At 59.1% G+C, this 23,389-nt stretch overlaps 1 protein-coding gene across 4 annotated transcripts; it reads right to left on the bottom strand.

Moving 5' to 3' along the window:
* Positions 1-231: 231 nt before the first annotated feature.
* IGLON5 (IgLON family member 5) lies at positions 232-23,388 on the bottom strand. 4 transcript variants are annotated; one of them, XM_084961826.1, is made up of 9 exons: positions 23,254-23,388; positions 17,568-17,620; positions 8,156-8,234; positions 7,525-7,757; positions 5,380-5,499; positions 3,940-4,074; positions 3,610-3,730; positions 2,890-3,044; positions 1,482-1,861 (listed from the first exon to the last, which is right to left on the bottom strand). In XM_084961826.1, exons 2-9 carry the CDS (start codon positions 17,575-17,577, stop codon positions 1,773-1,775), a joined length of 942 nt encoding a protein of 313 aa, XP_084817952.1. In that variant the 5' UTR covers positions 17,578-17,620; positions 23,254-23,388; the 3' UTR covers positions 1,482-1,772. The 4 variants fall into 4 exon arrangements, with proteins under 4 accessions (XP_003127424.4, XP_084817952.1, XP_084817951.1 ...); XM_003127376.6 differs by lacking the exons at positions 17,568-17,620; positions 23,254-23,388 and adding an exon at positions 16,559-16,841 and having other exon boundaries at positions 232-1,861; XM_084961825.1 differs by lacking the exons at positions 2,890-3,044; positions 17,568-17,620; positions 23,254-23,388 and adding an exon at positions 16,559-16,841 and having other exon boundaries at positions 1,593-1,861.
* Position 23,389: the final 1 nt, after the last annotated feature.

Below are 23,389 nucleotides of genomic sequence, written 5' to 3'. Positions count from 1 at the left end.
TCGGTGGCCTGGCTAGGTCACGTGCTCACCTCTGAGCCAGTCACAGTGGGAAATGGGCTTATGCCCAGTGGCTTAAGTCAATCAGGGGCCACCTCTGTAAGTGGGTCAGTTCTGCACCTACCAAAGAGAAGGAAGCGGGTAGAAATGACGCTGGGGAGGCACCACCCATGACCACGGCCTTTTGCCCTGCATGCGCCCGTATCCTTAACGACTCTGACACCTGCAGGCAGAGACTTTGGAAAAAGGCGTTTATTGGTGTGGTGGTCTCAACACTCCCCATGAGTCGGAACACACGGCCCCCAGGGCCCCCCACCCGCCCCCCCCTCGCATCCCTCCCCCTCCCCTCCCCGTCCCCCGGACCCTGGGAATGGAAGACAATGTGGGATGGGGCCCACGCCCCCGTCTGAGGTACAGTCACTGCCCCTCGACGCCCCTGCCCCTGCTCTGCCCTCTCCCCCATCCCAAGCTCTGGGTGGCCTAGTTCAGGGTGGGTGTTTCTAGAGGGTCTCCCGGGAATCGGAGCCGGTGACCTGGCATCTTGGTCTGGGCTCAGGATGTCTGTGTGATGTCTCCCCCCGCCGCCCCTCTGTGACTGGGGCGTGCCTACAATCTGAGCTGATGTCACAGCCTCAGCGTCCCTTCCTGACCAAGTCGGCCCATCCTTGGGGGAACTACAGCGGGTCACCGGCTGCAGGACAGCTGGAGCCAGGGGGCTATTGCTGGTCACCGTTGCTGGTGGGTGTGCGTGTCTGAGTGTGTGTGAGGGCGGTCAGGTCAGCCTTGGGGAGGGTCGGTTGGCGGAGAAGCCAGGGAGGGGTCCTGTGAGTGGGCTGCGGGGGGCGCTGCCGGGGGCCGCGGGGAGCGGGGGTGGGGTAGGGCAAAGCACTGAGACAGACGGGTGGCCACAGGCGCCTGCCTGCCAGTTGGATGGAAGCACCGATCGGCCCAGGAAGGGGCCAGAAAGTCCAAGGGGAGGAGGGAGGGGAAGGCGGGAGGGAAGGTCTCAGGCCGCTGAGCGGGGGGTGGAGCCTCTGGCTCTGGGCAGCAGCGGGCGGTTGGCACGGGGGGGGGGGGGGGGGGAGGCCCGGAGCCAGGATGGAGATCCTGCACCTGCTCGCTGAGGCTGAGGGACAGCTTGACAAGCCAGCGCGATGCCCCTCCCGCTGCCAACCTGCCCAGGAGACAGCCTGTCCCGGGGAGGGGAGGGGCGGTGTGCGTGCATATACTGGGAAAGCGGGGAAGCCTGGCAAAACCTCTCCTGGCAGCTTCTAGCACGGGGCCCCCATCGCTCCCTCCAGCCCGAGGCGAGAGCCAGCGGGGTTGGGGGCAGTGGACCTGGGGGGTGTCGAGGAGGGACGCGTGTGCTTGAGCCCTTTCCCGCCCACCCACCCAGCCACACACACACAAACACACACACACTCACCTCACACTCCCACGCCCACTACGCACACGCGATCCAGTTGCCAGCCTGAGCTAAGAGAGGGGTGTGGGGTGGCCGGGGGGTGGGTCACATTTGGAAGGGTGAACGGTGGCGAGAATGGCTGTAGAAAGATGCATAATTTTGCGTTATCCCTCACAGTGATGGGTTCTCTAAAGAGCTTTCCTCCTGCTCCTTTTCCTCTCTTCTTCCTCCGTGGCCGAGAGCCCCTCCGCCGCCTCCTCCTCCTCCTCGAGACCCATGGCGCTTGCTCCCCCGTTGCCTCTCGCTCTCGGCCCCAGGCCCCCCGCCGCCGCCGCCGCTGCCTAGGGAAGCAAACTGCACTGGATTCTTCCTACATCCTCCACCACAGCCAGCCCAGGGCGGAGAGGAGGGTCAGCGGCCCCGGGGGCCTCGGCGCCGAGTTTTCCAGAGATCCTGGGCCTGGGGAAAGAGAGGAGGTCATGGGCGGAGGCCTGGAGCCGGGGGACCCCATGTGTGTGTCTCTCGTGGGGGTCTCGCCTCTGCTCTGGTCTCTGAGGGTCTTGTTTGAGGGTCTACCTGCTCGGGATCATTCTGGGCTTTCACTCAGTGTGCCTGCGCATCTGACCCTCTTTTAGTCTTCGCATCTGACTGATCCCTGTTCCCTCTGCCTACAAAGCTCTTCCCACAAACCCTGGCGAGCTGGCTGCTGCTTCCTCTCCAGAACCACACGCGTGGCATAAGGAGGTTCCCAGGCTAGGGGTTGAATTGGATCTACAGCTGCCCAGCCTATGCCAGAGCCACAGCAAGACAGGATCCCAGCGGTGTCTTATGACCTACACCACAGCTCACAGCAACGCCAGATTCTTAACCCACTGAGCAAAGCCAGGGATCAAACCTCATGGATACTAGTTGGGTACTTAACCTGCTGAGCCACAGAGGGAACTCCAGGGCTGACATCTTTTGACCATGCAGATCTCAAGTCCAAATGCAACCCTCTCCAGGAAACTTTCTCTGATGAGCTTACCTAAGGCTAAGCTTATTGTCTCTCAGCCCTTATGCATATCCAAAATTATTCTGCTTATTTTTGTGTTTTTCATTTTATGCATGTGTCCATTTGTTTGTTGCTTTTCTATTACTGCTAGACTGTAGGCCGTACCAGTCCCTAGATCTGCAACCTACACCACAGCTCATGGCAACGCCGGATCCTTAACCCACTGAGCGAGGGCAGGGATCGAACATGCGTCCTCACGGATGCTAGTCAGATTCATTAACCACTGAGCCATGACGGGAACTCCGACCTTGCCTCTTTAGTGCATTGCTGTCTCCCTGGCCCTTGTGGGCGCTCAGTGAATGTCGGTGGAAGAAATGGCTTTCTGGCCCAGTCGCGTTGCTTCTGCATCTCAACGTGCGGCAAGAGCCTGCGGCGCCACCTCCCCGGCCCCGCCCACGCGGCCCGGCCCCGCCCCTCCCGCCTCTCAGGGACGCACGCAGGAGCCGCATGGAGGCGCTGGACGTCCCCAGCCGGTTGGCTGCGCGGCAGGTGTAGTTGCCGTAATGCCGGGCGCTCACGTTGGCGAAGAGAAGCATCGAGCGGGTGCGCTCCGTCTGCACCTTCAGGCCCTCGGCCGTGCCACTGCTCAGCCTGCCGAGGAGCCGGGTCAGGGGCCAGGGCGCAGGACCCCGGCCCGGGACCCCCTCCAGCCGGAAACCCCAGCCCCCCCGACTTTCAGGCTTCCCCACCCCCTGGGGACCATTCCTTCTGTCCCCCACCCCGGCAACCCGACCTTCGGGTTCTAGCTCCCCAGGGATGCCGGGCCACTCCCACTGATGCCCCTCTCCGGGTACCCCAGCCCCTCAGGGCCACTGGATTCTCCCAGGATCTGTCCCCAACCGCTAGGGGCTCCCATGCCCCGCTGGATCCCAGACCCACGGGTCTCCGACAGCTTCCCTAGATCCTCAGCATCGACCTGGATCCCAGGCCTTCCTGAGGAGCCCGAGAAGACCAGGCTCCGGTATTCATCATCCTGGGGCCCCCGTTTCCAACAAGTCACCCCAGTTTCCCTAGAGCCCCATGGACGCCAACACCTAGACGCTGGACCCCTAGTTCTCAGGACCTAGTTCTTTGCTCCCTCTGCCCGATTCCCCACAGTCTAAAGGGCTAGGGACGACAGCCCCCACCCGCCCCGCAGCCCCAGCGCCGTCCTCACAGCCTGTCATCCTTGTACCACTGGAAATCTGCGGGGGGCACGGCCATGGCTTCGCAGCGCAGGAGGGCGGCCCGGCCCAGGGCCGTGCGGGCGCTGGTCACGTCCGTGATGGTTGGAGGATCTGGCGAGGGACAGAGGCCAATGAATTCTCCTAGCTACGTGGGGACGAAGGGGTCCCGCCGGCCAGCCCCCTCCCCCCTAGGAGTCCAGGTCTAAATCCTCAGACCCCCTTCCTCCCGAGACCCACCCCCTTCCTCTGCCCTCACATCCTCCCTCCCCCGGGACCCAGGGTCCGCCCCACTTTCGGGCCCAGTGCCAGCGGGCGCTCACAGTTGACTGTGACCAACACGCGGCGGCTGTCGGGCACGGAGTTAACCCCGTTGTGTGTCACGCATTCGTATTCCCCGGCCTGGCCTCGCTGGATGTCGGAAATCTCCAGGATCTCGCCTTCGGAGGTGAAGCCGTCTGTGGGGGGCGGGGGCGGGGGCGGGGCCAGACACAAACACTTAACACGGGACAACACGGGCACAACACGGACACACATCAGCGGGGCGGACACCGCAGGGCCTGGAGTGCCCGGGTCAGTGGCAGGGGGAGGGGGCTGGGGGGGTGGGGACCTCCTGCTAAGGGTGGGCCCTAGAATTTGGGGGTTAAGGGGATACAGTGAGCTGGGAGGCCATAACTCAGGTTATGGGGCTCACGGGATCCAGTGGGAAGAGTCCTAGGATCTTGAAGCTCAGAAAGATCCAGAAAATACAGACCCAGTGGAGGAGGGGTTCTGGGATCTAGTCCTTGGCATCCAAGGACTCAGGATCTGTTGACTGGGATCAGCAATCCAGGCGCCTGGAGTCTTATGGCAGGTCGCCGGGCTCAGAAGATTCTTTGGGACTCAGAGCATCCGGGGATGCAGGATCTTGAGACCAGGGCTGTGGGGCTCAGATGAACCAGTAGGGGAGGATCCAAGGATCCGAGACCTAGTTCTTGGGTTCTGGAGTCCCAGGAGATCTAGTAACTGGCATCATTGGTTTCCAAAGAGCTGGCGAGGGAGGATCTAGGGATCTGGGAAACAGTGGTGGAGATCCAGGTAAAAGGGGCCACAGGCGAGGCCTGGGATCTGGAAAGGCCCGTTCCAGCACCTGGGCACTCGGAGGGCAGCCCTGGTCCTCGCCTCCACCTTTGGCATTACTTGAAGGGCTTGGGAAGACAGACGGTGGTGATGATGGGGGGAGGGCGGTTCGGACTTGTTAAGGCCGGGTAGGCCCCAGAGTGTGCATTTCTGGCAAGTTTCCAGGTGATGCTGATGCTGGGGACACACTCGGAGAACCGCTCGCCCAAGGCATTCAGCAGAGATGCAGTGATGTGAGCAGAAGACGGGCACATGGGCCGAGGCCGTGGCCGTAACCTGGCTCTGGCCATCTAGTGGCGGGGGGGGGGGGGGGGGGCGGGGCGGGGGGGCTCTGAGGCCCGGAGAACCCTGTGACCTGGCGGCGGGGAGAGACTGAGGCTACTGGGATCTAGCAGGTGATGTGGAGGGAAAAACCCAGGCCTGGGCTGGCAAGTGGTGAAGGCGCTAAGGCCCTGTGGTCTGCAGGAGATCAGGGGCCAGGGTGGGAGCGGGAAGTCCAGTCATAGCAATGGGGCGGGGGGGGGGCGGGGGGAGCAGAGGAGGAGGAGGGGAGGCGCTGGGGACCTGGCTGGGGGCGTGGGCGACAGAGGGGCCCAGATGGTGGAGCAGGGAAAGGCGCTTTTGGCTGGGATTGGGGTCCTCACCTCGGAGCTGCCTCCAGGTCACCGTGGGCTCCGGCCGCCCCACGGCCAGACAGAGCAGATTCACATTGTTCCCCTCGTTCACGGTCACGGGCGAAGAGATGTTCACGATGCGGGCGGGGACTGCAGGCGAGAGGGTGGGTCAGTGAGAGGCTGGGGGTGGGCTCCTCCTCCCTCAGACCCAGGGGTCCAGCCCCCAGCCCCTCCTCCCTCAGACCCAGGATCCAGCCCCAGCCCCTCCTCCGTGAGACCCTGGGGTCCGGCAGACATTCCTCTTTCGGTAGGAATTCCTCTGTGTATTCGCCTCCCTCTGTGTCTGGTTCCTTCTCCAGCTGCTGGTCTGTCTCAGTCTCTGTCTCTCTCCACCTTCCTCCCAACCTGATTCCTCTCTTCTGTCTCCTGGTCCCAATTCCTCCCTCCCTGTCTCCCTCTCTCCTTTTCTTTTGCTTTTTCGGGCTGCACACGCAGCATATGGAAGTTCCCAGGCGGAGGTTGAATCAGAGCTACAGCTGCCAGCCTAGCCTACACCACAGCCACAGCAAATCGGGTTCTAAGCCGAGTCTGCGACCTACACCACAGCTCACAGCAATGCCGGATCCTTAACCCACTGAGCAAGGCCAAGGATCGAACCTGAGTCCTCATGGATACTAGTCGGGTTTGTTACCGCTGGGCCACGATGGGAACGCCTCCCTGTCTCTATTTTTATTTATTTATTACTATTAATTAAAAAATTAATTTCTTTAACTAATGGTTGTAGGGTGCTTACTGTGTGTAAGCTTACCCTGTTCTGAGTGTTTTATAAAAATTCACACATTAGGGAGTTCCCATTGTGGCGCAGGGGAAATGAATCCGACTAGTATCCATGAAGATCGAGGTTCCATCCCTGGCCTTGCTCAGTGAGCCGGGGATTTGGCGCTGCCGTGAGCTGTGGTGTGGGTCACAGACGCAGCTCGGATCCCGCACTGCTGTGGCTGTGGTGTAGGCTGGCAGCTACGGCTCCAATTAGACCCCTAGCCTGGGACCCTCCATATGCTGCAGGTGCTGCCCCCCCCCAAAAAAAATTCACCCATTAAACCCTAACCCCACCACCAGCCTTTGGGGTGGGTGTAGTACACGCCTCGATTCTAACACAGCCATCTTCCGCCTCAGCCTCTACACCCTGCTTGACTAGTTCTCCAGTCAGGGTGGCCTTGCAGTATAGACACCAGAGTTTAAGCGGCAGAAGCTGGGTTTTTTCGGTTCCAGCAGGGCGTGAAATAAAGGCGCCCCTTCCACCTGACCACGTCTTGGATTCGATGCAGGATGGCATCATCTCTGTTCCGCAGAGGAGGAGTCCGAGACCGCCTGGGGTCTCTGGGGCCCTTGGTGGGCTGCTCGCTGGTGGCAGCAAGGTCGGAACGGGGCAGGGGTGGGGTGGGGGATCCAGTTCCCAGGTCGGGTTTGTCCCCGGGTCCCTGTCTCTCCAGGTGCTCCCTGCCCTCCAGCGCACCGCTGGCCCCCTCCTCAGATCCCCGCAGCCCCACATCTCCCACTCCGCGCATCCAGCCCCCACACGTGCTATGCCTTTTCTGGGACCAGCCCTGCACCCAGTTGAAGGTCTCAGCTCAGGCATTAGATCTGGGAAGCTGCCTCCCCTTGGAAAGTCACCTCTGAAGGGGCAGGGACAGCCTGCGGGTGTCTCCTCTATCCCCAGGGCGTGGAGCAATGCCCACCCATAGGAGGTGCTCAATAAACAGAGCTGACACGCAGTTCCCGCTGTGGCGCAACAGAAACGAATCCAAAGAGGAACCATGAGCTTGCGGGTTTGATCCCTGGCCTCGCTGAGTGGGTTCAGGATCCGGCCATGCTGTGGCTGCGGGGTAGGCTGGCAGCTGTAGCTCCAATCAGACCCCTAGCCTGGGAACCTCCATGTAACGCGGGCGCGGCCCTAAAAAGCAGGAAGAAAAAAGCCCCCCAAAAGCAGAGCTGAGCCAGCGACTGCACTGTCCTGCCCTAGACTTGGTTCGTGACGTCCCCCCTCCGCTTGGCCGGAATCCGTGAGCGCAGGGCGTGTGCCTGCCTGCCCCACGGTTGTGCCCCTGGGATCGGCGAGGACACGAGGGTCCCCTCCTCCACTGCCGGGGTCCTGGGGCCCCGGGGCGGGCTCACCGTGGACGATGAGGTACACCTGAGTGGTGTAGGGCTGGCGGCGGGTCTGGAAGGAGCAGGTGTAGAGGCCCTCGTCGCCCAGCCCCACCTGCGTGATGAGGATGGAGAACTCCTCGGGCGTGTTGGTCAGCAGCCGCACCCGCGGGTCGCTGGTCCAGCGGTCGTTGCCCGCGTACAGGATGTTGGAGCGGTTCAGCCAGGCCACTCGGGTCACATGCTCGTCGATGAAGCAGCTGGCGGGAAGGGCGAGGGCGGGGCGGTTCGTCTCCCCCCTCCAACCTGGCGCTCCAGCCCCCCCCCCCCGGTGGGGCTTCGGGGTGGGGGAGGCAAGCCCACCGCTGGTCTGCAGTCCTCACAGGCAGCGAGGCCTGCGCCCACCTTCCCGTCTCCACGGCCAGGCGGTCACAGTGGGTCACGCTGTCCATGCTCAGGGCGCGAGCGCAGACTCGAATCCTCACTACCGCCCAGGCGGTGGGCCCTGCTCCTCCACCCATTTGACAGATGAGGGCACAGAGGCCCAGGGGTAGCGCCTCTCCCCTGATGGGGGAGGGCCGGGCTGTGCCTTCGCGTCAGGAGCGGCGCCCCCCAAAGGAAAGTCAGGGGGCGGCAGGTAGGAAGGACAAGGCCCTACCTGAGCGTGGCGTTGTCGCCTTCACATACAGTGTAGTTGTCTGCGGGGGAGCTGAACTCCAGGCTCTGGGATAGCAGCCCTGCGGAATGGAGGGCGCTCAGCTCGGCCGGGGCCGGGACAGTACAGGTGAGCACACAAACACGTGTACACACGTGTGCAGACGTGCACACACAAGGATCTGCAGACACAGGCATTTCCCACCCCCGCCCGCACACACGTTCACTGAGACACACTCAGAGCAGACACACACAGCATGTACCTCCCCACAAGCCCACAGGGACCCACCCAGACCCTGACACACAAACCTACACACCTCCAGAGACGCTGAGACAACAGCCCAGCATGGCACACAAACACACGTACACCAAGGCTCACATGTACACAGAGATGCTACGTGCAGATGTGCACACACTGACAGACACACAGATTCACAAGTACAGAAATGCATGTGCAAATACACACGCATGGACACGCGTACACACACACATGTCCACACGTGTCCACACAGGCACTCGCATGTTCACAAACAGCGTACAGACACACATACACAGATTCACGAACAGATATGTACACACACATTCGCACGTACAAGCTCAGAGACAGGTACAGATGCCACAGACACACACAAGTGCACACAGGAATTCAGAAATACATGGGAGGACACACACACAGAGCCAGCCACCCAGAGACTCACAAAGGCAAACGCGCACACACAACACAGCCACATTCGTATGTCCACGCAGACACACATCTATCGCAGGCGCCCAGTGCACCCGAAGGTGTGAAGTACAGATCCCCACAAACCTCTGCAGACCCCCGCGTCTACACACACTCCCTCGCCCGTGTGCCCATGCCCAGCGGGGCTCCCTGGTGCGGGCGCATGCCCACGCCGGCCTGCGCACTCCAGTGCCCCAGCGCCTGGCAGAGCCCCCACCCCGACCCATTCATCTCTCTGTGGACCGTGGCCAGCGGCTGGACCGGGGCCAGGGAGTGGGGGCTGGGCATGCGGAGGCGGCGGATGGAGCTGCACCAGGCAGGCAGGAGGAGGCAGCCAGATGACCTTGGACGCCTGGGGAGGGACGGCCTGACGCAGGGCTGCCCTGGTCCCCGCCCCAGGATGAGAGCTAATGAACCTAACGAATTAATTGCCTGTGCAGCCCCAATGACTCCCAGAGGCCCACTCTGTCTGCAGCCCCCCAGGACGCAGCTGGGGGCAGAGTCAGCGCAGTGGGCTGGCCAGACCCTGGGATCGGCGGCCTGAGCCCTGCAGCCCTTCACCTTGGGCACCCCGGGGCCAGAGCGGCCTCTGCGCTCTGAACACCCTTCCTGAGCCATGCAGAGTGGACGCGGCCCTCGTAACGGGAGGGGGCGGCCAGGGGACAGACGCACACAGACACCAGGGCCTGGGAAAGACGCACAGAGCCAGCTCCCCAGCCGGCAAATAATCCCCCGCGCTTCAATGGGCCCTGCTCTGAGGGACAGGAGCTCATGCTCCGGCTGACGCACAAGCCTGGGACGCACACCCGGGAGAAGGTCAGACGGAAAAGACAGTTCTCTTGCAGACGCACTCCTATCAGCCACCAGAGGGCCAGCTCCAGGCCAAGCAGCCACGGCACCCTGACTCGCCCCACCGCGTACAACCGGATCCACACCGCTACCCGGACACCAGCAGTGCCCCCAATGCATGTGGAAAATCTACACACGGCTACAGCCCTACCCAGAGGCTGTCTCTCTCTCTTTCTGTTTGTCCATCTCTCTCTCTCTCTCTCTCTCTCTCTCTCTCTCTCACACACACACACACACACACACACATGCTGGCCTAATCAGTCACGGTGACACTACCAGCCAGAGGGCCATGCTCATCCCCACCCCTCACTCTGGAAAGTCATGCGTGAAGCTGTGGCTTGTGCAATGAAACAGCGACACCAGCACAGCCTCTCAAATACAAAGGGGATGCCGTGGGCCAAGAATCGGGTGCAGGCAGTCACGCTGTCACCCTCGATCAGATCACACACAACCACATCCACACATACACACACACCCCCATCCCACAGGATCTGTCATAGTCCTGGTCATGCACATCTGAGACCAGGTGGCTGGATGATTCTTCGTGGTAGGGCCGTCCCTGTGCAATGTAGGATGTTTGGCTGCACCCCTGGCCTTGACCCCTAGATGCCAGTAGGTCCCCCAACCAAAATGCCTCTGGACATTGCCAGCTGCCTCCTAGGGGGCAAAATCCCCCCCCACCCCCTTTCAGCCCTGGGACAGCCATTGTCCAAGGGTAAAGGAGGACTGGGGTGGACAGGGAGCTGTCCAAGGTCCCCCCCAAAGCTGCAGGGAAGAACCCGGGCTCCTGCGCTCAGCCTAGGGCCCTGGGGTGGGGTGTGGACCTCACAGAGACAGGCAGGATCTTAATCGGGTCCCAGCAGACAGGAAAACAGACAGACACAGATGCACGCCTTGCTGGCGGGATCTTCCCAACATTCAAAGCGGCCCCCGCCCCTCAGCCTGGCATCGGAGCCCTGGCGTGACTCTCCAGCCTCTTCGCCCACAGCGTCGCCCAGCTCTGCCTTCTTTACCTAATTTTTGCCATTAGCATTGATTTACAGTGTCCCCCGCTGTTTCCCCTCCAAACGCTCCTCCTTCTCCGGGGACCTAGTCCATGGTCCTGTCTTAGGAGGGATGGCCCACTCTGCCCTGCTCCCAGGGCATCGTGGATCAGAGTCGTCTGCCCGCCCCCACCCCCCGCCACCTGCTCCTCCAGGGCAGGGCCGGGCTCAGGCCATCTGTGTCCCCAGCACACCCAGCTGGGCCCCGGCTGAGGGCAGTCTCGGGAGATGAGTAATGAAGTTATCTCAAGTGGGTCTTTCATTCCGGGTCTGTGTGTCTATAAATTTGCATGTCTGCATAGCTATCTCACCTTGGTTCCCAGACTGCAGGATCAGGAGGCGCCTTCGTGCTGGGTGAGCTGGGGTGGGACCCTTGCCCTCTCTGGGCCTTAGCAATTGGGACCTTTAGCCATTCCACCACCCTCTCTGTCGCTGGGCCCAGCCTCTCCCTCTGCCACAGTCCCAGTGACCCTGGATCGTGTCTGGGTTTGCCTTCCCCACCGGATGCAAGCATCTCAGGTCAGGAACTGGGCCTGAGCCACCTCCAGCATCACCCAGCTCAGGGTCTGGCCCACAGGAGGTCTCAGGAGATGTTTTTTTGTTTGTTCGTTTCTTTGTTTTTAACGGCTGCACCTGTGACGTATGGAAGTTCCTGAACCAGGGGTGGAATCCGAGCCGCAGCTGCAGCCTATGCCATAGCTGTGGCAATGCCAGGTCTGTAACCCACTGTGCTGGGCTGAGACTCGACCTGCTGCCTCTGCAACGACCCAAGCTGCCGCATTCAGATTCTTCTTTTTGCATTTCATGGCTGCACCCACAGCCTATGCAGGTTCCCAGGCTAGGGGTCCAATCACAGCTATAGCCACTGGCCCACACGAGGGCCACGGCAATGCGGTATCCAAGCACATGTGTGAACTACACCAGAGCGCATGGCAACGCCGGATCCCTAACCCACTGAGCGAGGCCAGGGATCGAACCCACATCCCCATGGATGCTAGTCGGGTTCGTCGACCACTTAAGCCATGACAGGAACTCCCTGCAGCCAGATTCGTAACCCACTGCACCACAGCGGGAACTCCAAGAGATGTTTAATACATAAATACACAAGCTAGTGCACATGAGGTTCCGTCCGCAGCAATTCTGCTTGGAAAACTCTGACTCCCCACTCCTTCCAGCCCTAGCTGTGTCCCCACAACTGGACTCCCTCCATCAGAGCTCAGATCACACTGTGGTGGCTGTGTCTGTCTCCCCCATTGGACTGTAAGTTTCTTGACAGCAGAGCTTGGGTCTGCTTCAGGTCTGCGTCCTCAGCATCTCCCAGGGCAAGACTTGGGCCAGAAAGCCTTGGGACATATTTGTTGAATGAGTGAATGTAAAGGGCTGCCCGCAACATGCTTCTCCAACTCCCGACCTCCTACTCATTCTTCAAAACCCCAATGCAAATGCCCCCTCTGCCAGAGGAACCTCACTGACTATTCAAGGCAGAGAGTCCTCACTCTCTCTCCTGGGTACCTTCTGACTCAACTGGGACAGTGTCCAGGGGCGTCTCTTCTATTTGACCTGGAGTTCCCCGAGGGCCTGAATCTTTTTCTTTTCTTTTCTTTTCTATTAGGGCTGCATTCACAGCATATGGAAGTTCCCAGGCTAGAGGTCAAATCAGAGCTGCAGTTGCTGGCCTGCACCACAGCCATGACAATGCTAGATCCGAGCTGCATCTGTGACCTACACCACAGCTCACAGCAATGCTGGATCCTTAACCCACTGAGCAAGGCCAGGGATCGAACCTGCCTCCTCCTGGATACTAGTTGGATTCGTTTCTGCTGCGCCACAACGGGAACTCCCTTTGAGGGCCTGAATCTTGGCTGTGTCCCCCAGAACTGGGCTTAGCTCCGAGGAGGGAAACTGTTTCACTGTTTGGAGAGGGAATGCTTAAGTCTAGAGACAGGATGAGAAAGCCCTGAGGAGCCTGCGCTGGGTGACCTCCGGCCAGTTGGAGCCTCAGTTTCCCCAACTGTAGAAAGGGGAAAAACGGCAGTTCTTCCCTTGGAGGATATTCGGTCAAGGATTCCACGAGAACATGCAGGCAAAATGTCTAGTGCTTAGCATGCAGAAAGGGCCCCATAAATGCTAGCTACTTCTAACAGTGCCTTCTTTTTAAGGAAACATCTATTGTTATCTCAGGTTCCGAGTTGGTCCCCGGAGGTGGGAGGAGGGGGAAGGCTGTAGGTCTCTCTATGCCCAGCACCGCCCCCCCAAGTCAGCAACTCCCATACAGATGCCCTGTCAGCATCTCCTCTGTCACAACCAGGCTAGCACTGGGGAGTGGGGCTGCCTGGGTTTAAATCCCAGCTGTGCCACTGGGGTGCACAAATTGACTTCCTCTCCCTGGGACTCAGTGTCCCCATCTGTAAACAGGGACGTCGGGGGGGAGTGACAGGGGTCACCCAAGCAAGGGTTCAAAACACACCTACTAGTTAAGCGCCTACAAACAGCTCTATGTATGTGGCTGATGGGCCGGTTATGTGGCAGGTGTCAGCCTGGGATCAGATCTGAGTGCGGTTGCTACCTCACCACCGCTGCTGCAGCTGCATCCTTGAACCCACGGTGCCAGGCCAGGGATCGAACCTTGTGTCCTGGCGCTGAGGAGACACTGCCAATCCCGGTGCGCCACAGCGGGAACTCCTTCTTTTACTTTCTTTTGGCTGTTCCCCTGCCAGGGATCAAACCCATGCCACAGCAGTGAGAACGCCAAGTCCTTAACCACTAGGCCACCGGGGAACTCCCCTAGGTCCTTCTTATGACTGATGCCTGGAGTCCGGAAGATGAGCCAAGAACTCTGGAACTTTCCACATGCTGGCTGTTCCTTTCTGCTGGTTCCCACCGCAGGGCCTTTGCCTCTGCCATTCCCTGGAGAGCTTTCCAAGGCTGATTCCACACACGCCCCCTTCAGTCTGAACTCCACTCGGCTGTGAACTCCCACAAGGCCAGCTGTCTGCCGAGTCATTCTCTTCGTTACTGGCCACACTCTGAAATGACCTGTTTACCTATTTGCTTGTTAGGTTTGGTTTTAGTTTGTTGATCTCTCTCCATCCCACCAGGACGCCAGCTCTGTGAGGGCAGGAACGTCACCTGCTCCCTCACTGCTGGGTTTATAGATTCCTAGTGTCCGGAACAGTGACCCTCTGCTCAGTATGTACAGCTTGAATGAGCGGATGAGGCAGAGCCCACAGGCTGGATAAACAGGGTGCCCAGGGCGGGGTGGGGGGACTCCTGGAGAACAGTCCCCACACCCGGGTTCATCCCGTCCCCGCTCCATCTAATATGGCAAAGGAACAGCCCCAAATCACCTGCTGCAGCTACTCTTGTAAATAGATGCGTGTGTGTGTGCGTGCGTGCGTGTGTGTGTGTGTGTTGGCATAAAACAAAAATTAGTAAAGATGAAACAGTATCTAGAGATGCTGGGGAGGTGGAGTTAAGTGGGGAAAAGCCAGTTGCAGAGAAATGGCTTTATTTTGTTTCTATCTTGGGAAAACCATCAACACACTAACCAATCCCTTACAGATGCTGAACTGTGCTGTGTCGGACCGTGGGAGGCTGGGTTTGGTGAGGGGGGGACATGGTGGGGATTTTGCTCTTCTGCCCGTCTGTGGTGGATGGTTCACTTGTCTGCGTTCCTCTCGTAATTTGGAAGACATCGAATGAATAAAAGACAGGAGGAGATGCAATTTGGCATATCTTCCACCGGCTTTTTCTCAGACAGCCCCAGCTGTCAGGGGGTGGTGGGTGGGCGCGGCTGTCTTTCTGCCACCCTAACACTGTCTCAGCTCATCACACCCGCCCCCCTCTCCGCCCCAGCCCTCTTGCACACAGTTCTCAGATGGGGGACCCGAGGCCCAGAGGTGGGAATGGACTTGACCTAGATCACAGACCACCTCCTGGCCCCGCTAAGCGCCCTCGCCCGGCCCGTGTGAACAATGGGGTTTCGAGGGTTCTGAACAGGAGAAGTGGACGGAAAGAAAGTGGGAAGTCATTTCGAGAGTCACGGGAGGGAGAGAGGAAAGCCGGGAGGCGCGTGGAGGAGGGAGAAGGCCAGAGACTAGGAAAGGACAAGGACGGAGATGAACGACCGAGATGGGACGCGAGTTCCCAGAAGCAGAGGAGGACAAGGCGCCAGCGAGGGTCTAGGGACACACACGTGGGGCGACAGGGAGACGCAGTTCCAGAGGCGGAGAGGGACAGATGTGAGATTGTGCTGAGCCCAGCAGGGATGGAGAGATGGGGACCCAGAGACAGAGACAGCCGGAATGTCACCCAGAGCTAGGGAGCCTCCGGAAATGGCCGAGACGTGAGAGAGACCTACCGACAAGTGACAGAGACCAACAGACACAGACAGGCAGGCAGAAGAAAGTCAGACAGTGATTCAGACGGGTCAGGAGGGAGGGGCGCGCAGACCGTCTGCACCATCACGGATTAGGAGCCCCCCCCCACTCCCCTCCCCAAGCAGTCTGCGTGCTCCGGCGGGGTTGGTGTGACTGGGTGTCTGCAGGTGCGGCTCTGGTCCGGTTGGGTGATGGGTATTTATGTGGCTGTGTGTGACCGGTGGTGTGTGGGCGGGAGGCTCAGAGCCGCTGCCTCGCAGAGGCTGCTGGGGGTTCTAGGGAGGCTAGTGGGGGTTCTAGGCTGTCCCCAAATGTGTACCCCTGATTCTGTGATCCTTGGTTGGGGCAGGGCCTGGGGAGAATTCTCCAGAAGCACGAATGAACCCTGCCCTCTGCCTTCCTGCTCTCCCCTCCCCTCCTTAGTCAGAAGCATCTCCTGGACCAGCCCCGGGGGGTTGCCAGCCCACTGAGGGGACACAAGGTCCAGCGACATAGCTGCTAAACCCAGACTGCCAAGTTCATGGCCTGGGTCCCCCACTTTCCACTCTCCCCTTTCTGCTCTACAAAAGACCACTCCTCCCACCCCTGGACAGTGAGGGCTGCAATTAACCCTTTGGCCCCCTGTTAACCCTTCCCTTCCCTCCCTTCTCAATCTGCCCACCTCTTATTCCGTCCTGACCCCAAACCAAGCTTTCCAGAGTCCCCAGACCCGCACCCCAACTTCTTGGATCTCCAGCTCCATTTCCCCCTCACACACAACGGCAACCCTCCAAATACTCACACTTTCTCCAAACCTGGACAATTCAGCTGGGGAATCTCAGCCCCTTTTCCGCACGGAGACCTGACCCCACCCCCTTTCTTTCCCGGCCTTGGGACGGTGGTCTCTGGATACCCCTGCCCCCTTGTCTTACAGACCCCGGTAAGACACCATCGCCCCACCTTTGCCCAGAAACACCTACTCCAGCCTCAGGCCAGGAGCCCCTGGGGGACCCTCTCGGGGCAAAGATGAAGACCCCCGACGGGGCATCCCTCCTCCCCCCAACCCTCAACTCAGTTCAGAGATCCTGCCCCGGTCCCCTTACTTAGCGTCTGATCCCCCTCCCTGATCCGGAGCCGCAGACTCCCGGCCCCAGGCCGGGACCTGGTGTCGGCGATCCCCTGCCCGCCCGGAGAAGCAGACCTCCGCCCCTAGGCCCAGGCTCGGCCCCCCGGAACGCGGACCCCCGCCCCCGGGCATGGATCCAGGCGTCCGAGGATCCCCTTCCCAGCCAGAGGATGCAGCCCCCGCCCCCGGGCCCCGACCTCGGCTTCTGGGGGCCTCTCCTTCCCCGCCCGGGGATGCAGCCCCCCGCCCCCAATCCCTGCCCGGGACCCTGGAGTCCCAGCCGAACCCCCCGCCCCCGGCGCTGCGGTACCTCGGCTGATGACGGCCAGGCCGGCCAGGGCGGCGGCGGCGAGAAGCCGGAGCCGGGCCCCGGGCGCAGGGGGGGGCATCGCGGCAGCGGCGGCGCGAAGGGGGAGGGGAAAGGGGGGGCCGGTCCGGGGCGCGCGAGGCCTGGGGGGAGAGGGGGGAGGGGGAGGGGGACCCCGCCTGCGGCTGCACCGGCCCGGGGGGCGGCGGGGGCGGGGGGAGGGGGCTGGGGGGGCGCGACGAGGCGGCCGGAGCTGCTGCAGACCCGGGGAGGGGGCGGCGCTGACGGGCAGGAAGGCCGACCAATCAGGGCAGGCGGGGGGCCGGGGAGGCGGGGCCGAGGGGGGGTTGCTAGTTGGAGGGAGAGGCCTTTGTTACTGCGGCCCGGCCCCTACCCCCTCCCGCCCCGGGCGTCCCCGCGGCTTCCCACTTCGGATCCCTGGAGCCCCGGGTCTGGGACACTTCCTGGAGCCCACCTCCCTCCTGCTTCAGATCCCAGAAATCTCGGCCCCCCGAGCCCCAAGCATCCAGGCCCCCAGCCCCTTTTCCCTTAGATCCTGGAGTCCGGTCCCCCGGTCCTCATCTTCCCCAGAGCCATGGATCAGAGCCCCGGTCCCCTCCTCCCGAGACCCAGAAATCATCGCTCCCAGCCCCCTTTCCCTGCAGCCCCAGGAGTCCTGGCTCCCAACCTCCTCCTCCCCAGGCCCAGGAGTCCAAGCTCCCAGTCCCCTCCGCCCTCAGATCCAGGAATCCGGCCCCCCAGCTCCCACCTCCCCCAGGCCCAGGAATCACAGCCCCCAGCCCCCTCTTCCTGTGGAGCAGAGATCAGCTTCTCCACGTACTTTGAGGAATAACACTGACTTTGGGGGTGAAAGTTCCTTCTTCTGTCCACCCCAACCCTGCTCCCCAGCAAAACAGAGGAATGAGGAGAGATGAGGGGACCTGACCTTGGGGGAGAGAGGGTAACCCAGGGTTTAGTATGGAAAATCCCCGCTGCTCATTCTTGCACTTACTTGGCTGCATGACCTTGGACAAGCCACGTCTCCTCCCAGAACCGCGGTGTCTCCTGCAAGATGGAATCATCTCCATTTATCAAGGTTATTGGGGAAAATAAGAGAGATGCTAGGGAGCTGCTGGCTCTACCCAGGGCCCCAACCACCTGTGGTTAGTTCGTTCCTCCTTGTCCCATTATGCATCCATTTGCCAGGTACAGTCCTTCCTCCTGGCCCACCAGGGGAGGCATCCCTGTCCCCTGTCCCCCCAAACAGGCTCTGAGGCAAGAGGAGAACAACCCCTGAGCATCCTCCATGTCTGGTACAGTTGGAGGCAGGAGTTTTTGAAGTCACCCCTAGGGACCATTTTATCACAAAATCACATCCATCAGGGAGCTCCCCTTGTGGCTCAGTGGGTTAAGAACCTGATGTAATTTCTGTGAGGATGTGGGTTTGAACCCTGGCCTCGCTCAGTGGGTGAAGGATCCAGAGTTGCCATGAGCTGCATGGACCCAGTGTTGCTATGGCTGTGGTGTAGCCTGCAGCTGCAGCTCTGATTTAACCCTTAGCCCTAGCCTGTACAGAACTCCCATGTGTCACAGGGGCTACTATAAAAAGACAAAAAATTTAAAAAGGGAGTTTCCATTGTGGCTCAGTGGGTTAAGAACCTGAGTAATACCCATGACGATTCGGGTTTGATCCCTGGCCTGGCTCATTGGGTTAGGGATCCAGTGTTGCTGCAAGCTGCAGTGTAGGCACAGATGCGGCTAGGGCTCTGATTGGACCCCTAGCCTGGGAACTTCCATATGCCGCAGGCACAGCCCTTAAAAAAGAAAAGAAAAGAAAAAGAAGCACATACATCCTCAGTTGCTCCCCACCCCCCCACGTCCAATCTGCAAGAGCAGCTGGATGAGCAGCTGGATGAGGCTCCAGCATCTGCAAGAACCTCCTGAATGGATCTCCACTCCGTCCTCTCCTCCCCACCCCATCCTGAGCTGTCACGGCTCCTCTGGATGACGCTCTGACGACAGCAGCCGGTGCCCTGGTCATCCAGTCTCCATCGAGGCCTCTCTGCCTCCGCTTCAGATCAACCAGCACTGACTGTGTGCACCAGCTGAAGCCACTGGCCTGCCTCTCTCACTCTCACTCAGCTCCAGCTCCCCCGGGGCCTTGTTTCTGCTCCTTGAACAAGCCAAACTCGTCCCAGCCTCAGAGCCTTTGCACTTGCTGTTCCCTCAGCTGGAATGCTGTTCTCACCAGATGGGCACAAGACTTTTTCTTATCAATCATGTCTCACTTTTTTTTTTGTTTGTTTTTTTGTTTTTTAAGGGCTGCACTTGTGGCACATGGAGGTTCCCAGGCTAGGGGTCGAATCAAAGCTACAGCTGCCAGCCTACACCACAGTCACAGCCACGGGGGATCCGAGCCACGTCTGTGACCTGCACCACAGCTCACGCAACGCTGGATCCCTAGCCCACTGAGCAAGGCCAGGGATCAAACCTGCAACCTCATGGTTCCTAGTCGGATTTGTTTGTGCCGAGCCGCGAAGGGAACTCCAGGTCTCACGTTGAAGACGCCTTTGCTGATCATGCTGTCCAAGTAAGCCCGCCCCAAAGCCACGGCCCTCTGCAAGTTCTGTGTCCGCCGCAGACTTCACTGTTACCTTATGTTATAGGTCCACTTACTTATTTCCAAGCAAACACCCTCGGAATGTTCCCTTTCCCCCGACGCCCCACTTGCTGAATGTAAGCTTTACCCAGGCAGGGTTTTGTGGTTTTGTTTGTTTGAGGTGTAGTTGATTTATATTATATTAGTTTCAGGTGTACAACCTAGCGATTCAAAAATGTTATGGATTATACTCCATTTAAAGTTAGAAACTATTGGCTGTATTCCCTGGTGCCGTGAATAGGTCCTGGCAGCTTATTTATTTTACACATAGTCGGTTGTATCGCTTAATCCCCTGCCCCCATCTTGCCCCCCCCCTCCCCTCTAGTAACTAGTTTGTTCTCTGTGTCTCTGAGTCTGTTTCTCTTTTGTTATATTCATTCGTTGTTTTTTTTTTTAATTTTTATTTTTGTATTTTTAAGGCCGCACCTGCGGCATATGGAGGTTCCCAGGCTAGGGGTTGAATGAGAGCTACCGCTGCAGCCTACACCACAGCCACAGCAGCGTGGGATCCTTAACCCACGGGGCAACACCAGGGATTGAACCCGAGTGCTCATGGCTACTAGCTGGGTTCGTTTCTGTTGAGCCACAGCGGGAACTCCCTCATTCCTTCCTTCTGTTGCTCCTCTGTGAATGGGAACCGCCGAGGCTGGGCTGTGGGCTCAAAACAGCCTAAGCCACTGAGCCCTGTTATCCCTCAGAGGAAGAAGCCCTTGTCCCCGTCCAGCCTGACTCACGTGCACCTCCTGCACTCCCAGCTGGCCACAGGTGCGTGTCCAAACCCTGCCCATTCCAAAGAGAGGCCTGGCTCATGATCAGCTCCTGGGCAGGAACCTCGAAGCCCTTGGAAGGTCCTGGGAAGAATGACTCTGTTTATCTGGTGACAATGGGCCACACCAGTCAATGCTAACGGTGGCATTCAGGGGGTCGCCTTGTCGCCTTGGGTCATGTGGTATCAGCTTGACCTCCGTAGGATGAGGGGTTGCTGGAAACCAAGGGCTACAAAACCAACCTCCAATAATAAAGCCCTGGACCGGAAGTTCCCCTGTGGCTCAGTGGTTAACGAACCCGACTCGTATCCATGAGGACAGAGGTTCGACCCCTGGCCTCACTCAGCGGGTTAAGGATCCAGTGTTGCCGTGAGCTGTGGTGCAGGCCAGCAGCTATAGCTCCGATACAACCCCTAGCCTGGGAACCTCCATATACCATGGGTGCAGCCCACCAGGGACAAAAAACAAAACAAACAACCAAAAACCAGGACCCCGAGACTCAGCTGGGCTTCCTTGGTTGACAACACTGTGTTGTCACACATGGTTGCCGGGTGGTCATGCTGTCTGCATGACTCCACTGGGACAGGACAACTGGAAGCTGGCTCCTGGCCTCTCTGCCCTGTGTGCCCCTTCCATGGCATTTTATTTTATTTTATTTTGCTTTTAGGGCTGCACCTGGGGCATATGGAAGTTCCCAGGCTAGGGGGCCAATCAGAGCTGACCTACACCACAGCCACAGCAATGTGGGATCCGAGCTGCATCTGCCATCTACACCGCACCTCATGGCAACACCAGATCCCAGACCCACTGAGCAAGGCCAGGGATCGAACCCACATCCTCATGGATACTAGTCAGGTTCATTTCCACTGCGCCACAACGGGAGCTCCCCCACAGCTAATTTTAATCTGTACCCTTCTGCTGAAATAACCCATTAACTGCGAGCATAACAGCCTTGCGGAGTTCTGTGGGTTTTTCTAGCGAATCATCCAAATACAATGAACACCAGCAAACGTCTGCTCGGAAGTAGGTTCCTGGAGGCCCTCTGTGTGGGGTTCCTCCCATGATCTTCAAACTTTTGATTTTTTATTCTTTCTTTTTCGACTGCCCCATGGCATATGGAGTTCCCCAGGCCAAGGATCAGATCTGAGCCGTAGTTGCAACCTATGCCGCAGCTGCAACAACGCTGGATCCTTAACCCACTGTGCCAGGCTGATCGAACCTGCGTCCCAGGGCTCCCGAGACACCACTGATCCCGTTGTGCCACAGCGGGAATGCCAAGCTTTTGATTCTTATCCTGGTTGAGAGAGGCTGTGACTGGCGTGATGTCGCACAGCCTGGGGCTGGACCCTGTGTGTCAGACCCCTCAGGGCCTCCTCTGTTTCTCTGTGGCTTCTGGAGGAAGAAGTCGACCCGGTGACCACTTCTTGGAAGATGATCTGCTTTCCAACCTCATCTTTATTCCTCGGGCTGCTGGCGGCTCCTTGCCGCCCCCACCCTGCCACCCACCCCCAGGGACATCCCATTTTTCCTCCAGTCGGCCTCCCAGTCTCCACAATCCCTTAACGGGTGGGGGGTTGGCCCTTTGAGGTCGAAGTCAAGGATGTGGCCACTGCCACATGGGTTCTTGTGGCTGCACAAGCCACTTTTGAGGAAAACAACTTTGTTTTTCCCAGTTGCTCCCCAGGCATTTTACGGAGTGATAACCCTGCTCTCTCCCCTGGCATCTGAACATCAGATAACGACTTGAGTTTAGGATGCTCGCCAGAAGTTCACGCTTTGCTCTTCCCGAGATACCTTTTAAAAGAACCACTTAGAGTTACGCCCCGGCCCAGTTAGTGACCTCGCCCCCTCCACCTGAGAAGCAATGGGCGATTTTTACCCGGAGATGGAGGACCGCCCCTCGCTGCCTCAACTGTGCCCCCTTGCGCCTGGGACCCGTAAGTAATCATAAATCTTGGCCATCATAAATCTTGGGCCGCCACTTGCTTTGTGTGGGGTGTTAACCCAGGCTGCACCTTCCCTCTGCTTCCTCATGCAAAGGCTGCATATTCCCTTTTTTTTTTTTTTTTTTTTTTTGCTTTTTAGGGCTGCACCCATGGCATACGGATGGAGGTTCCCAGGCTAGGGGTTGAATTGGAGCTGCAGCTGCCAGCCTACACCACAGCCACGGCAACACCAGATCCTTAACCCACTGAGCGAGGCCAAGGACCAAACCCACATCCTCATAGATCCTCGTCAGGTTTGTTAACCACTGAACCACGATAGGAACTTCCCCAACTAGTTCCTTGAAGCCTCTGTTATGAGCTGAACTGTGTCTGCCCTCCACCCCAAATCCATCTGCGGAAGCCCTGACCCCCAGTGCCGCAGAATGTGACTGTCTGGAGACAAGGCCTTAGAGAGCTAATGAAGGTGAAAGGCGGTCACATGGGTGGCCTGGTCCAGCAGGACCAATGTCCTCATAACAAGGAGATGAGGACACGGCCTCGCAGAGAGGGGAGGCTGTGTGAGGACACAGGCAGATGGCCGCCTGCACACCGGGGAGAGAGAGAAGCAGAAGGAATCAGCCCCGCCCACACCTTGATCTTGGACTTCTAGCTTCCAGAGTCATAACAGAGAAATTTCTGTTATTTAAGCCCCCTGGGTTGTGATGCTTTGTTATGACAACACAAGGAGACTCATTGTCCCTTTCTAGGTTTTGCTTTTTTCCCTTTTCAGGGCTGCACCTGTGACATATGGAGGTTCCCAGGCTAGGGGTTGAATTGGAGCTATAGCTGCCAGCTTACACCACAGCCACAGCAATACCAGATCTAAGCCGCGTCTACGACCTACACCACAGCTCACAGGAATACCGGATCCCTAACCCACTGAGCGAGGCCAAGGATCAAACCCCTGCCCTCAGGATACTGGTCAGGTTCTTAATCAGCTGAGCCACAACAGGAACTCCTGCCCCCCGCCCCCAGCTTGTACTGTCCTCCCCTGGCAGCGCAGTGGCTGCAATGGCCAAGTCTGCCTCCCTGTGAGGCAGGGGCTGGAGCTGACACCCTTCAGGGTCCCACTGCCTGTGATAGAGGGGGCGCAGCTGCTGGAAGGGGCTCTCAGCTCAGTTAAGCCAAAGCCTTGGTTCTCCCTCCTGGCGGCCATGCATCACAACATTCTGGACTCCAGACTTGGGGGTGGGGGTTCCCAGGTCCAGGGAGCCCTGGAATCTTTGTTTCTAACGAGTGCCCTCTGGTGGTGGCTCAGGAGTGCAACAGCCCAGCCCAGGGACATACCTCCTACAGAAACAGGTGGGGTTTCGCTTCAGATTCCTTGGGCGTTTGGCTCCTCCGGCAGCTCTGGTTTCTTTCTTGCTTGCTTGCTTGCTTGCTTGCTTTTTTGCTTTCTTTCTTTCTTGCTTGCAGGGGAATC

Source organism: Sus scrofa, chromosome 6 (assembly GCF_054392235.1).
Source record: "Sus scrofa isolate SSC_HxYL_T2T_F1_AM1 chromosome 6, Sscrofa_HxYL_maternal_Yorkshire_Landrace_v2.0, whole genome shotgun sequence".
NCBI lineage: Eukaryota > Metazoa > Chordata > Mammalia > Artiodactyla > Suidae > Sus > Sus scrofa.
The sequence above is the reverse complement of the archived record's forward strand: the minus strand, read 5'-3'. Positions and strand labels throughout refer to the sequence as shown.